General features: G+C 35.5%; 1 protein-coding gene across 4 annotated transcripts in view; it reads right to left on the bottom strand.

The window, feature by feature from the left end:
* The window catches only part of RIF1 (replication timing regulatory factor 1), a 64,128-nt gene that overhangs the window by 33,623 nt on the left and 16,386 nt on the right, over positions 1-14,119 (bottom strand). For 3 of the 4 annotated variants that reach the window (XM_055398688.2, XM_055398689.2, XM_088829418.1), the window contains exons 11-20: positions 13,211-13,328; positions 12,301-12,471; positions 12,008-12,118; positions 11,034-11,096; positions 10,685-10,785; positions 9,202-9,288; positions 7,482-7,555; positions 7,122-7,302; positions 5,612-5,719; positions 5,124-5,273 (exon numbers count right to left, since the gene is read on the bottom strand). In XM_055398688.2, the coding sequence (XP_055254663.2) occupies positions 5,124-5,273; positions 5,612-5,719; positions 7,122-7,302; positions 7,482-7,555; positions 9,202-9,288; positions 10,685-10,785; positions 11,034-11,096; positions 12,008-12,118; positions 12,301-12,471; positions 13,211-13,328 (1,164 nt within the window). The remainder of the gene's footprint in view (positions 1-5,123; positions 5,274-5,611; positions 5,720-7,121; positions 7,303-7,481; positions 7,556-9,201; positions 9,289-10,684; positions 10,786-11,033; positions 11,097-12,007; positions 12,119-12,300; positions 12,472-13,210; positions 13,329-14,119) is intronic. The other variant, XM_088829413.1, reaches the window with a different exon arrangement.

The raw sequence follows: 14,119 nt of genomic DNA, 5'->3' as shown, positions 1-14,119 counted from the left end.
ACAAATCAAGCCCTGGTAAATTTCCAAAAACTGAAATCATTTCAAGCATTTTTTCTGATCACAATGCTGTATGATTTATCAACTACAGGGAAAAAAAATGTAAAAAACACAAACATATAGAGGCTAAAGGATCACTAAGGAAATCAAAACATGCATAGAAACAAATGATAATGAAAGCACAACAACCCAAAACCTATGGGATTCAGTGAAAGTGCTAAGCGGGAAGTTTATAGCAATATAATGCTACCTCAGGAAACTAGAGAAACAGCAAATTAACAACCTAACCTTATACTAAAAGCAACTAGAAAAAGAACAACAACAAAAAAACCCAGTTAGTAGAAGGAAAGAAATCATAAAATTCAAGGCAGAAATAAATGGGGGAACAAAAAAAGACTATAGCAAAGACCAATAAAACTAAAAGCTGGTTCTTTGAGAAAATAAAATAGATAAACCATTAGCCATACTCATCAAGACAAAAAGGGAAAAGTCTCAAATCAATAAAATTAGAAATGAAAATGGAGAAAATTACAACACAGAAATACAAAGGAATGTAAGGCACTATTATGAGCAACTATATGCCCATAAAATGGACAACTTGGAAGAAATGGACAAATTCTTAGAAAAGTATAATATTCCAAAACTGAACCAGGAACAAATGGAAACTTGAAACAAATCACAAGCACAGAAATTGAAACTGTATCTTCCAACAAACAAAAGCCCAGGACCAGATGGCTTCAAAGGTTAATTCTACCAAAAATTCAGAGAAGAGTTAACACCTATCCTACTCAAACTCGTCCAGAAAATTGCAGAGGAAGGAAAACTCCCAAACTCATTCTATGAGGCCACCATCACCCTGATATCAAACCCAGATGAAGATGCCACACAAAAAAGAGAAATCTATAGACTGGTATCACTGATAAACACAGATGCAAAAATCAACACAATGTGAGCAAACAGAATCCAACATAATAAAACAATCATACATCATGACCAAGTAGGCTTTATTCCAGGGATACAAGGATTCTTCAATATTTGCAAAATCAATGTGATACACCATATTAACAAATTGAAAGATTAAAAACCACGTGATTATTTCTATAGATGCAGAGTAAGTCTTTGACAAAACTCAACCCATAAAAACTCTCCAGAAAAAAGGCACAGAAGGAACATACCTCAACATAATAAAAGCCAGATATGACAAACCCACAGCGAGCATTATCCTCAATGGTGAAAAAAAGGAAAGCTTTTACTCTAAAATCAGGAACAAGACAAGGGTGCCCACTCTCACCACTACTATTCAACACAGTTTTGGAAGTTCTAGCCACAGCAATCAGAGAAGAAATAAAAGGAATTCAGATTGTAAAAGTAGTAGTAAAACTCCATTTGCAGATGACATGATCCTCTACATAGAATACCCTAAAGATGCCACCAGAAAATTACTAGAGCTAATCAACGAATATAGTAAAGTCACAGGATATAAAATTAATACACAGAAATCCCTTGCATCCCTATATGCTTACAATGAAAAATCAGAAAAAGAAATTAAGGAAACAACACCATTCACCACTGCAACAAAAAGAATAAAATTCTTAGGAATAAATTAACTTAAACAAAAAACCTGTATACAGAAAACTATAAAACACTGATGAAAGAAATCAAAGATGACACAAACGGATGGAGAAATATACAATGTTCTTAGATCTGAAGAATCAATATAGTGAAAATATACTACCCAAAGCAATCTGTAGATTAAATTCAATTTTTTTTAAAACAAAAAAATTTCACAATTTATATGGAGACACAAAAGACCCCAAATATCCAAAGCAACCCTCTAGGAAGAATGGAGCTGGAGGAATCAACCTTCCTGACTTCAAATTACACTACAAAGCTACAGTATAGTTGGCACAAAGACAGAAATATAGATCAATGGAACAAAACAAAGTCTGGAGATAAACCCATACACCTATGGACACCGTACCTTTGACAAAGGAGGCAAAAATGTACAATGGAGAAAAGACGATCTCTTCAACAAGTGGCGCTGGGAAAATGGATCAACCACACGTAAACGAATGACACACCATACAAAAATAAAATTAAAATGGATTAAAGACCTAAATGTAACACCAGAAACTGCAAAACTCTTAGAGGAAAACAAAGGCAGAACACTTGATGACATAAATCACAGCCAAGATCTTCCATGACCCACCTCCCAGAGAAACAGAAATAAAAACAAAAACAAATGGGACCTAATTAAACTTAAAAGCTTTTACAGGAAAACTGTAAGCAAGGTGAAAAGACAGTTCTCAGAATGGGAGAAAATAACAGCATATACAACTGGCAAATAATTAATCTCCAAAATACACAAGCAGCTCAATACAAAAAAAATCAACCCAATCAGAAAGTGGGCAAAAGACCTAAACAGCCATTTTTTCAAAGAAGACATACAGATGGCTAATAAATACATGAAAAGATGCTCAACATCACTCATTATTAGATAAATGCAAATCAAAACCACAATGAGACATCACTGCACACAGATCAGAACCGCCATCATCAGAAAGTCTACAAACAATAAATGCTGGAGAGGTTTGGAGAACAAGGAACCCTCTTACACTGTGTACAAATGCAACTTGTACAGACATTATGGAGAATAGTATGAAGATTCCTTAAAAATCTGGGAACAGAACTGACGTACGACCCAGCAATGCGTATATTTTGAGGAAATCAGAATAGAAAGAGAAACCTAGAGTACTTTGGCAGATGAATGGATAAGAAAGTTGTGGTACAGACACAATGGAGTATTACTCAGTTATAAAAAGGAACACATTTGGGTTTGTTCTAATGAGGTGGATGAACCTGGAGCCCACTATACAGAGTGAAGTCAGTCAGAAAGACCAAGAAAAGTATTGCATATTAACGCATATATATGAAATTAGGAAGACAGTATCGACAATTCTACTTTCATGGCAGCAAAGACAACACAGATGTAAAGAAGAAACTTTTGGACTCGGCAGAAGGCAATGATGGGATGACTGGAGAGAGTAACGTGGAAATATATACACTACCATATGCAAAACAGATGACCTGTGCAAGTTCGATGTATGAAGCAGGGCACCCAAAGCTGGTGCTCTGGGACAACCTAAAGGAATAGGGTGGGAAGGGAGGTGGGAGAGGGTTCAGGATGGGTTCAGGAATAGGGTGGGAAGGGAGGTGGGAGAGGGTTCAGGATGGCCACACGTATGGCCAATTAATGTTGATGTATGGCAAAAACCATCACAAAATTATAATTATCCTCCAATTACAAAAAAAAACCAAAAATTAGGAATAAAACTACCATATGACCCAGCAATCCCACTACTAGGCATATACCGTGAGGAAACCAAAACTGAAAAAGACACATGTAACCCAATGCTCTCACTGCAGCACAATTTACAACAGCTAGGAAATAGAAGCAAACTAGATGTTCACAGACAAATGAATGGATAAAGAAGCTGTGGTACATATACACAATAGAATACTACTCAGCCACAAAAAGGAACATATTTGAGTCAGTTCTAATGCGGTGGATGAACCTAGAGCCTATTATACAGAGTTAGTTCGAAACAGAAAAACAAATATCATACATTAGTGCATATATGTGGAATCTAGAAAGATGGTACTGACGAACCTATTTGCAGGGCAAAAATAGAGATGCAGATGTACAGAACAGATTTATGGACATGGGTATGGGGAAGGAGAATATGGGATGAATGGAGAGAGTAACATGAAAACATATACACTGTGCTAAGTCGCTTTAGTTGTGTGCAACTCTTTGCAACCCTATGAACAGTCTGAGCCTGCCAGGCTTTGTCCATGGGATTTTTCAGGCAAGAATACTTGAATGGGTTGCCATGTCCTCCTCCCAGGGATCTTCCTGACCCAGGAATCAAACCACGTTTCTTACATTACATGCACTAGCAGGCAGGTTCTTTACCACTAGCACCACTTGGGAAGCCCAACATATACACTACCATATGTAAATTAGATAGCCAGTGGGAATTTGCTGAATGACTCAGGAAACTCAAACAAAGGCTCAGCTATTATACAAAGTGAAGTAAGCCAGAAAGAAAAATACCAATACAGTATACTAACACATATATATGGAATTTAGAAAGATGGTAATGATAACCCTATATACGAGACAGCAAAAGAGACATAGATGTATAGAACAGTCTTTTATACTCTGTGGGAGAGGGCGAGGGTGGGATGATTTGGGAGAATGGCATTGAAACATGTATATTATCATATGTGAAACAAACTGCCAGTTCAGGTTTGATGTATGAGACAGGATGCTCGGGGCTGGTGCACTGGGATGACCCAGAGGGATGATACGGGGAGGGAGGTGGGAGAGGGGGTTCAAGATGGGGAACACATGTACACCCGGGGCGGATTCATGTCAATGTATGGCAAAACCAACACAATATTGCAAAGTAATTAGCCTCCAATTAAAATAAATAAAAAGAAAAAATAAATAAAAACTTATTTAACTGAATAAGCTGAAACCACACATACCACTTAAACTATGCATTCATATATGCTTTTTCTGTAAAATATATAGGAATCAAGTCTTCATTTTTGAAATTCAGAAGTCATTTTAATAGAAATAAAAGTTTGATCTTTAAAAATCCAAAAAACAAACAAACAAACAAAGGTTCAGTAACAACTTAAGATGCATGGGAGGTGGAGGGAGGTTCAAGAGGGAAGAGACCTATGGCTGATTCACATTGACATGTGGCAGAAACCAACACTATATTGTAGAGCAATTATCTTTTAATTAAAAGATTAAAACAAAAAAGCTAACAGGTATGAAAAAGCAAGATCTAGGATGGCAAAGTCCCTGTACTGTTTATCTAGAATGGCAAAGGCGCACCAGAGTGGTAAAAGCAAATCACCATCAAGTGGTCCCGATACATGGACCTTACGAGTCCAATGACACAAAATTGTCTCACAAAGGTGTCACCTGTTTTATACCTTAACTTCATTACTTATAAACTAAAAGCATTAGTTAATGATAGTTCACAAACATTATTTACTTGAAAAGAATCCTTTAAATGCAAAAAAGGTCAGTATCAGAATAAACTCACTGAAAGGCCTTCATCGTCCAAACTGGACATTATCTTGGAAGATAGTTCCTCACAGCATAAATTCTCTTCTGCAGTTGCCACCAAAGCTGAACAGCGAGCAAATGCTCTATATAATTCTGACCAAGTTTTAAGTAAGGTCTTCATGGTGACCTAACAATAATAAAAAAAAATTTAGAAAATGTGTATCTACATACCAAACAACTTAATAGAATACATCTTTAACATTTTAAAAACTCAGTAACACTTAAGGTATCAGAAGAGACTAGCACAGGGTAATAAGTTGCCCACCTTCACAGAGCTCTAACAAAGAACTGTAATAATGCCATAATACCAGCAATTAACAAAGGTCAAGAGGAACTTCACTCTCTTCACCACTTTCCTTTCTCCTAAGCTGACTGTAAGTCATAAGAAAGTCTTATAGAAGTTCATTTCAAAGAGTAACATAATATTTAAAAACTGCAAATTCCTCAAGTAAAAATTTACCTTACCATTTGAATATTTTGTGCTGGAAAAATATGGTTTATTGGCAAAATCAGTGCACCATAGATAGCACTGAAATTATGTTCTAAGGCATCGCCTTGATTCACTTCATTGGTCTGAAAAAAGAAAATTAATGAAGTTAGACAAATCACCATCTAATTCTAGTCCTAAATAGTGACATCTTACCACATGTAGTAAGAATCGTGTTCCCCAATGTTGAGATGTTAAACAAACAGATGGTGAACTCCTAACCTCTGTAATCTTTGAAATTAGGGTCCTTGCAGATATAATCATGCAATAAGTCAGTCATGCTGACTTAAGGCACACTCTAATCCAATAACTGGTGTCCTTATAAAAGGGGAAGTTTAATAGAAGATACTTGGAAGAACGCCATGTGAAGACAGGCTGAGGTTGGAGTGATAGATTCACAACATCCACAACTGCTGGAAGCTAAGGGAAGCATAGAACACACTATCTTTTAGAGCTCCAGAAGAAACCAAATCTGCCAACATCTTACTATTGAAATTCCGGCCCAAGAGCTTTAAAGTTCCTGTTGATTTAAGCCACCAATTTGTGGTAATCTCTTAAGCAACCCTGGGAAACAATATACTGTGTTTTAAGTCCTAAAAAAGAATCCCAGAGGTGATTCCACGATCTTTTACTATACACAGAAGGTAAAACTCAAGCAAGGACTTATAAAAACAGCCTCTGCTGCTGCTGCTAAGTCGCTTCAGTCGTGTCCGACTCTGTGCGACCCCATAGACGGCAGCCCACCAGGCTCCCCCGTCCCTGGGATTCTCCAGGCAAAAATACTGGAGTGGGTTGCCATTTCCTCTAGCAGACCTCAAACAGTAAGAAACCATTTAGGAACATAAACCTTGTTCTTCCAAAGAAATATGTTTAATGGAGTGTTGGCTCAAGTAGCTAAAATAAGGGCTACTGTATAATCACATAATTCTTCAGAGTCCTAACTCCATTTGTAAGTTATAACAGACTATTTCTCAAAGAATAATTCCATTTAAAGATTGATAAAGCTAATGAACTATTAATAGTGACAGAATTTGAGCTCCATACCTTACCAATATTATCATTTTTTTAAGTATTTAAATGTAAAGGTCAGTCAACTCAACAATTAAAGGTTTAGGAACTACTATATGGCTTTGAGATAATCACCAACATGATTTGACCATGGAAATCTAAGAATATATGGTTTAGTCAAGATGTCCATATTATTCCCCATAGCACAAATGAAAGAATCGAAGATATAAACAGGGAAATCCATATCTATCATGTGAGCCTTCTGGCTTTCTAATCATAAGAGAAAATTGACTACTTAGTCCCCACTAAGTTACACTTTTTTGAATAAGGTAGAAACACAAGTAATTTAAAGAACAGAAAATTAACCAATCCCATTCAAATACAAATTTCTATTCATATACTCATGTGCTATATAACAAAGAAAAAAAAAGGCAAGGTATTAAAACTTGAGAGGAAACATGCAGCTGACTTATATCATACCTGATTAATCAATTCTGTTAATGGGGTGACTATAATACTCCACATTCTCCAAAGATGCTCCTTGTTGTCCAACTGCTTTGCATTTTGATTAATAACATTTAAGACAGAGTCACTGAAAGCTAGTGGTGAAGTTGGACCAGAAAGAACACAGCCTACAAGTGTTTCCAGGTTGAGAAAAAACCTGATGGAAAAAAATTCTGAACTATGCATTAACTGTACTTTCTGTAAAAATAAATTACACTATAGCAAAGTTACTCCCAAAAATGAATCTCAATTTTAATTTTTAAAAAATTTATAATAGTCTGTAACTCAAAAGAATATGATTCAACAAACTTTCCAAAATAAATAGTTTAAAATTACCTTTCATCTTCCACACCACATTCCAATAGATTATTACTGAAAATTAACTGAATTAAGAACAAAGCAGGGGTTCCCTGAAGAAAGATGGGAGATGGCAATCAATCTTCTTGTTATCAACAGTACACTCTTCTTGTTACACTTGTTTTCTACAATTATGTGAAATATGACCCTTTTAAGTTTGAAGAATTTTGAAATTACTGAGGATACAACAAAAATGATAGCAAACGTACTTCGATAAACTACACACAAAAATCAAGTTCTTTATATTGCTGTTCCATCTGGTCAAGCAATTGAAGAATATTAAGAGATTCCAGATATAAAAACTGACTTAAAACTTGCTGGATCAACAATACCTACCATCCAGCAGATATTAAATATATTTCACTATAACTAAGCCAGTGTTAGGAAGCTTCCAAAACTTCTAACAGTGACCAAAACTACATTTACATAAAAGCAAAGAGAAATTTTTATTCTAGAACCCTTTAATCCAGGAAAATAGTTCCATCAATATGCCATTATTTAATTCCTCACAAGCATACTTCATTGTATTGTGCTTTGCAGATACGGCATATTTTACATATTGAAGGTTTGTGGCAACCCTGTTTTGAACAAGTATACTGGAACCTTTTTTTTAATAGTATTTGTTTACTGTGTCACATTTTGGGTAATTCTCACGATTTTTCAAACTTAGTATGTGTCCTGACTGCTCGATGGACCAGCTATTATCTTGTCTCCCTCCCTCTCCTCTGGCCTCAGCATTCCCTGAGACACAATATTGAATTTAGACTAATTAACAATGCTAAAATGGCCTCTAAACGTTGAAGTGAAAGGAGCTGCACATCTCTCACTTTCAACCAAAAGCTAGAAATTATTAAACTTAATAGTGAAGGCATGCTTAAAGTCAAGACCAGGGGAAGTAACTATAGACGTGGTAGAAATAGCAAAGAACTAGGAGTGCAGCCTGAAAATGTGATTGAATTTTATGATAAAATGTAAACAGATGTGGAGTTGCTCCTTATGGATAAGCAAAGAAAGTGGTTTCTTAAGACGGAATCTACTCCTCTTGAAGATGTTGTGAAGACTGTTGAAATGACAACAGGATAAACTTAATTGATAAAGCAGCATCAAGATTTGACAGGACTAGCTCCAATTCTGAAAGAAGTTCTACTGTGGGTAAAACACTATCCAACAGCATTTCATGCTACAGAGAAATCATTTGTGAAAGAATCAATCACAGAAAACATCAGTGTTGTCTTAAGAAACCGCCATGGCCACCCCAACCTTGAGCAACCATGATTCTGTCAGCAGCCATCAATACAGAGGCGAGACCCCCTCACCGAAGGCTCAAGTGATTAAGTTACAATTTCAGCAATGAAGTACTTTTAAGTTAAGGTGTGTACATTGTTTTTTTAAGCCATAATGCTATTTACTTACACTTAATAGACTATAGTGTGAACATAACTTTTACATACACTGGGTAACCAAAAATTTCATGTGACTTGCTTTATTCTGATATTCACTTTTTTGGCACTGGTCTGGAACTGAACTTGTAATTATCTCTGAGGCACACCTATACTTTGTCTATGATTTTTTTTTCCTTTAATATAATCAGCATATTCAAATTCAATTCTCTTCGAACTCTGCAATCTAAGTTTCTCTAACTTAAAAAACCATGGATTTTTAGCTAATTTAATCATATCATTACATCTAAGATACTTGCATTAAGAATATCCATATTAGCAACCTGATATGCTGGAGAACCTAATACTTTCTGAGGAAGTCCTTTAATTGTAATTTCCATGAGAACCTAAGAAAGACAAAAGGTTTTACTGTACATTAGTCATTAGTATTAACTATAGTTTTAACAATTTATTATAAGTAATGTTCACTCATTAATGTAAACACATCCTCATTAGCTTAAAGCATTCAAGTACAGAAATATAAAAAAATAAAATAAAAAAGTCTTTATTTATCTCCAGGAATAATCAATGCTGTCTGGAGTTTTCTTAGACCTCACTTTCCGTATAAAGTACACAGAGAACATAACTTCCTGAGCTTGCTGTCATGTATATCTATTCTTTTATGACATTATTGATATTGTACCATGAGATACTTTGAACTTTCAGTCTACATAGACATATTCTTAACTGATAAACGAATATGCATAGTTTATTCCAACTTTTTAAAAACTAATGGTCCTAGAGTCTATTTTTTACACTACAAAAAGAAATTCTGCAATCAATTACATACTCACTAGTGCCAGAAGCCAATATTCAAAGGACTTCTAACTAAAAGCTGGATCTAAGACACATCTCTCAAATGTGACAGAGCCTATCAAACTGCCATCCAAATGTATTATTACATAAGTATTAACCTGAAGTATTTAACAATGACATGACAAAAATAATTAGTGAAAATGGTTTCACATACTCTCATTTTGAACAGAAACTAACGATAACTAAGCATTCATAGACACATTTATTTTGTTCCAGCCCACATGCTCTGCATTTATCAACTCATTTAATTATGAACCTACTACTACATCTCTTCTTTACAGAGAGGCAAGGGAATAGATAAAGTGTCCAAGTTCACTCAGTCAATAGTCAGGCTGAGGTTCAACCTCATACTAGAGCCTGGCTATTAACCAGTATCCTCTACTGTCACAGCAGATATCGCTGCCAAGCCCATAAAGGAAACAGACTCAAAGTTTATGTAAGGGTATGATTTGTTCCACCTGCAGATTATTTTGGGAAACTATTACAAAAAGTATTCCCAAATTGCTTTTTCTTTTCTCTACTATATAGTTCACAGTTAAAATGCAAAAGCTCTACAACATTATTACTAGGTATTTTTTCAAATGTACAAAGTAACAATTAGTGGAGCTCAGCAATCGTTATAAAATTAGTGTTCATCTGAATTTCTTCAGTTCAAGTTTCACGCCTCTTATCCCATTTTTTCTGTACGGCCTATGCTTTGTCTCATCACACTGGAAGATTTTTGGAGTTGCCATTGTCATCATTTACTTTATTAAGGTTTCTAATGACTGCAAAACCAATGGGACAGCATTTATTTCAGGGCTAAACTGCTGATAAACACTTGATATAAAATGTCTTCCCAAATCTTGATCTGTGCTAGTACCTTCAAAATAAAATTCAATTTCAGAGTATGGTTTTAAAATTCCAGCATACAGGTATTGTACTTACCAGTGTTTTCAATGCAGGAAATACTTCTGAATTCACTACGCTTTCCAAAGATTTTAATAAAAGAGTCAAAACTTCAGAACCTGGTCTCTCTTTTTTGTTACCTATCCAAAAGTACAAGAAGGTTTATAGTTCTAAAGATGTATCTTTAGGGGTGAACATACAGTAAATTCAGGAGTAAAAATATATACTCAGAGAGCTATTAAAAATTAATTTTTAAAAAATAAAGTGATTTGACTAAATAGAAGTCTAGAAGATACAATACTTTAAAGTGATTTTAAAATAAATTTTATATATGAAAGCCAAACAATTCACTGACTGCTATAAAAGTCTTAATCATTACAGTGCTTACCTGATTCAATAACTGACTTCACCAAGCTAATTAACTCCTTCCAAATAGCATTGATAACTATATCTGCCAAACAAAATAAAAGGTGCTTTAGAATGAAGTAGATTTAAGTACAAAGGCTCCCCCTTTTATGCTTATACTACAGAAATGAACTGAGCAATACTCTGGAATATAATTCTCCTTGTAATAGTATATTATAAACTGAGTTAAAAGGTTGACTATCACCTCATTTCTGTTTAGAGAAAGATGTTTTCAAATGGACTAACACACTCTGGGTAATTTTTCTATCAACCATATTTTCTGTTAGTGAACACTTTTTATTTTTGATACAAGGAAAAACCAAGATTCAGAAGGATACCTGAAAGCCACTAGAAAAAAATCTTTCAGCAAGTTAAATAGCAAACTATCTTATTTTTGAAATGTGTCATTATTTGATAGGCTTTAGAACACAGGAGGTTTAGGTATAGATACTAAAATCACAAAGCCCAGGTATGAATCATAGCTCTATCACTTACTATGTAACCAGGCACAAGTTACTTACTTCTCTGTACAACACAATCCCTTATCTGCAAAATGGGCTAACACATAGGTTACTGTTAAGATTAAATGAATTACATATAAAGCTCCTGCAGAACAATCTAGAAACAAGTGGCTGCTGCTGCTAAGTCACTTCAGTCGTGTCCGACTCTGTGCGACCCCATAGACGGCAGCCCACCAGGCTCCCCTGTCCCTGGGATTCTCCAGGCAAGAATTCCTTCTCCAATGCGTGAAAGTGAAGTCGCTCAGTCGTATCCGACTCGTAGCGACCCCACAGACTGCAGCCTACCAGGCTCCTCCATCCATGGGATTTTCTAGGCAGGAGTACTGGAGTGGCTTGCCATTGCCTTCCCCGAGAAACAAGTGGCACCATATAAATATTTACTATTTTATTTTTAAACACAGGTTTAAGCAATAAAAATCTTCTCTTAAATATTCACCAGAAGCATCTTTTCCAACTGCAACAAAGCTATCATGAACAGCAGTGATGAGTGTATTTGAGTGTTTGGAAAAAAAAGAAGAGCTGCTGATTAATGGATGTTCAAGTGGTTCTAAAAGAGAAAAAAAAAAAAGACAGGTATTCAAAACCAAAGCTTTATGAAATAAATTTCCCAATATAAAATGTTAGGTTGTCTGCTATGTTTTCTATTAAAAGACATAAAATTTCTTCACCCCAATTTACAGTATTCTGAATGGTTTTAATAATTGAAATTAATTTTTTAAAATTAAATACCTAGGCTCAGTATAAGTTTGTTTTGCTTAGCAAAACTCACAACTTCTGGACCCAACAAAAAATGAAGCAACATTTCAAGCCCCAAAAGTTGTATAGAGGGGATTGTGGCCATTCCAAAATTTGAATTCAAGTTCATCCGAGGGCTTACGGGAGTTCCATATGGAGAAGCACCTTCAAAAAACAAAACAGCTAAGTTATGTATGATTAGTTACTCAAATATATTCTGTTTACTTCATTTCAATGCAATGTACCTTTATTTAAGACTAAATAATTTGTTTCTCAAATAAAAGTTGAAGAGTTTTTGTTTAAAGCCCATAACAGAGTTCCTAATACTAATTTTACTAAGGACTTCCCCAGTGGTCCAATTGATTAGACTCTGCACCCTAGCAGAGTGCAGGTTCAATCCCTGGTCAAGGAAGTCACAGCCCCAAAACTAAACATACCAGGTTAAGAAGAACAAGATTAGAGTCTTACGCACACAAGATGAGTGTCATACACCATTTGAAAATAAATCTCAGGCATTTACCTATACCTTAAAATATTAATATTCAGGCTTTTCTGAAAATATAAAATTCGACTCAGAATAGACCTGCTACTTTTAATAATAACTCTAAGATTCTAAAAACAAACCTAAGGATCTAATGCACTTCACATGATGTCTTAGAAAAAAGTTGATCTTATCCAACTATAATAATGCAATGACAGCAGTAGACAGTAACTGGATTCTTCACCACCTGAGTCAACAGGGAAGTCCTAACACATTCAGAAAACAACCAAAACAATTTTGTGATATGGGAGCCAAAATTATGTGATTAATTTTATGTAAATTACATGGAACAAAAACTTGATTCAAAGTCTTAAAAAAAATACAGGAAAAAAAAAAAAAACCCAAAGTAGGTCTACCTCTTACCTTTGTGTATTGGGGTCATAGGGTTTAAACCTGGAGTAGTAGCTACACGAGATGAACTCCCTTGAGGTGAAGCATTAGAATCAATGCTTATTGTGCTTTGAATCAGAGGCACACAAACCTATTGGGATTAGAGAAAGAGAGACAGAGGGAACTGTGTCTGTAAACTGCATAAATGTCATTTTTTAAAAAGTCTTACAAACTACAGTTAAATTTCCTTAAGAAGCAGTATCAACTGTCTTGGTATGTCAAAATTTTATCAGCCTTGATGCACAAGGTAGAAACTGGAATCTGGAAAAGTGAAAAATCGTATTGTATTTGCCCTAAACATATATTATTTATAAATTTCAGCTCTACATTCCAGATGGAAAATTATACATGTAAAGCGCTTTTACAAATAACATATACTTGAGTTTTAATGTTACAAATAACATATCAGTTCAGTTGCTCAGTCTTGTCCGACTCTTTGTGAACCCATGAATCACAGCACGCCAGGCATCCCTGTCCATCACCAATTCCCGGAGTTCACTCAAACTCATATCCTTCCGAGTCGGTGATGCCATCCAGCCATCTCATTCTCTGTCGTCCCCTTCTCCTCCCACCCCCAATCCTTCCCGGCATCAGAGTCTTTTCCAGTGAGTCAACTCTTAGCATGAGGTGGCCAAAGTATTGGAGCTTCAGCTTTAGCATCAGTCCTTCCAATGAACACCCAGGATTGATCTCCTTTAGAATGGACTGGTTGGATCTCCTTGCAGTCCAAGGGACTCTCAAGTATTCTCCAGCACCACAGTTCAAAAGCATCAATTCTTCAGCGATCAGTTTTCTTCACAGTCCAACTCTCACATCCATACATGACCACTGGAAAAATCATAGCCTTGACTAGACAGACCTTTGTTGGCAAAGTAATGTCTC

This window comes from Moschus berezovskii, chromosome 2, assembly GCF_049115385.1.
Source record: "Moschus berezovskii isolate FMDL1 chromosome 2, NW_MosBer_1.0, whole genome shotgun sequence".
Taxonomy (NCBI): Eukaryota; Metazoa; Chordata; class Mammalia; order Artiodactyla; family Moschidae; genus Moschus; species Moschus berezovskii.
Note: the sequence above shows the minus strand (reverse complement) of the source record. Positions and strands in the feature narration are given on the sequence as shown.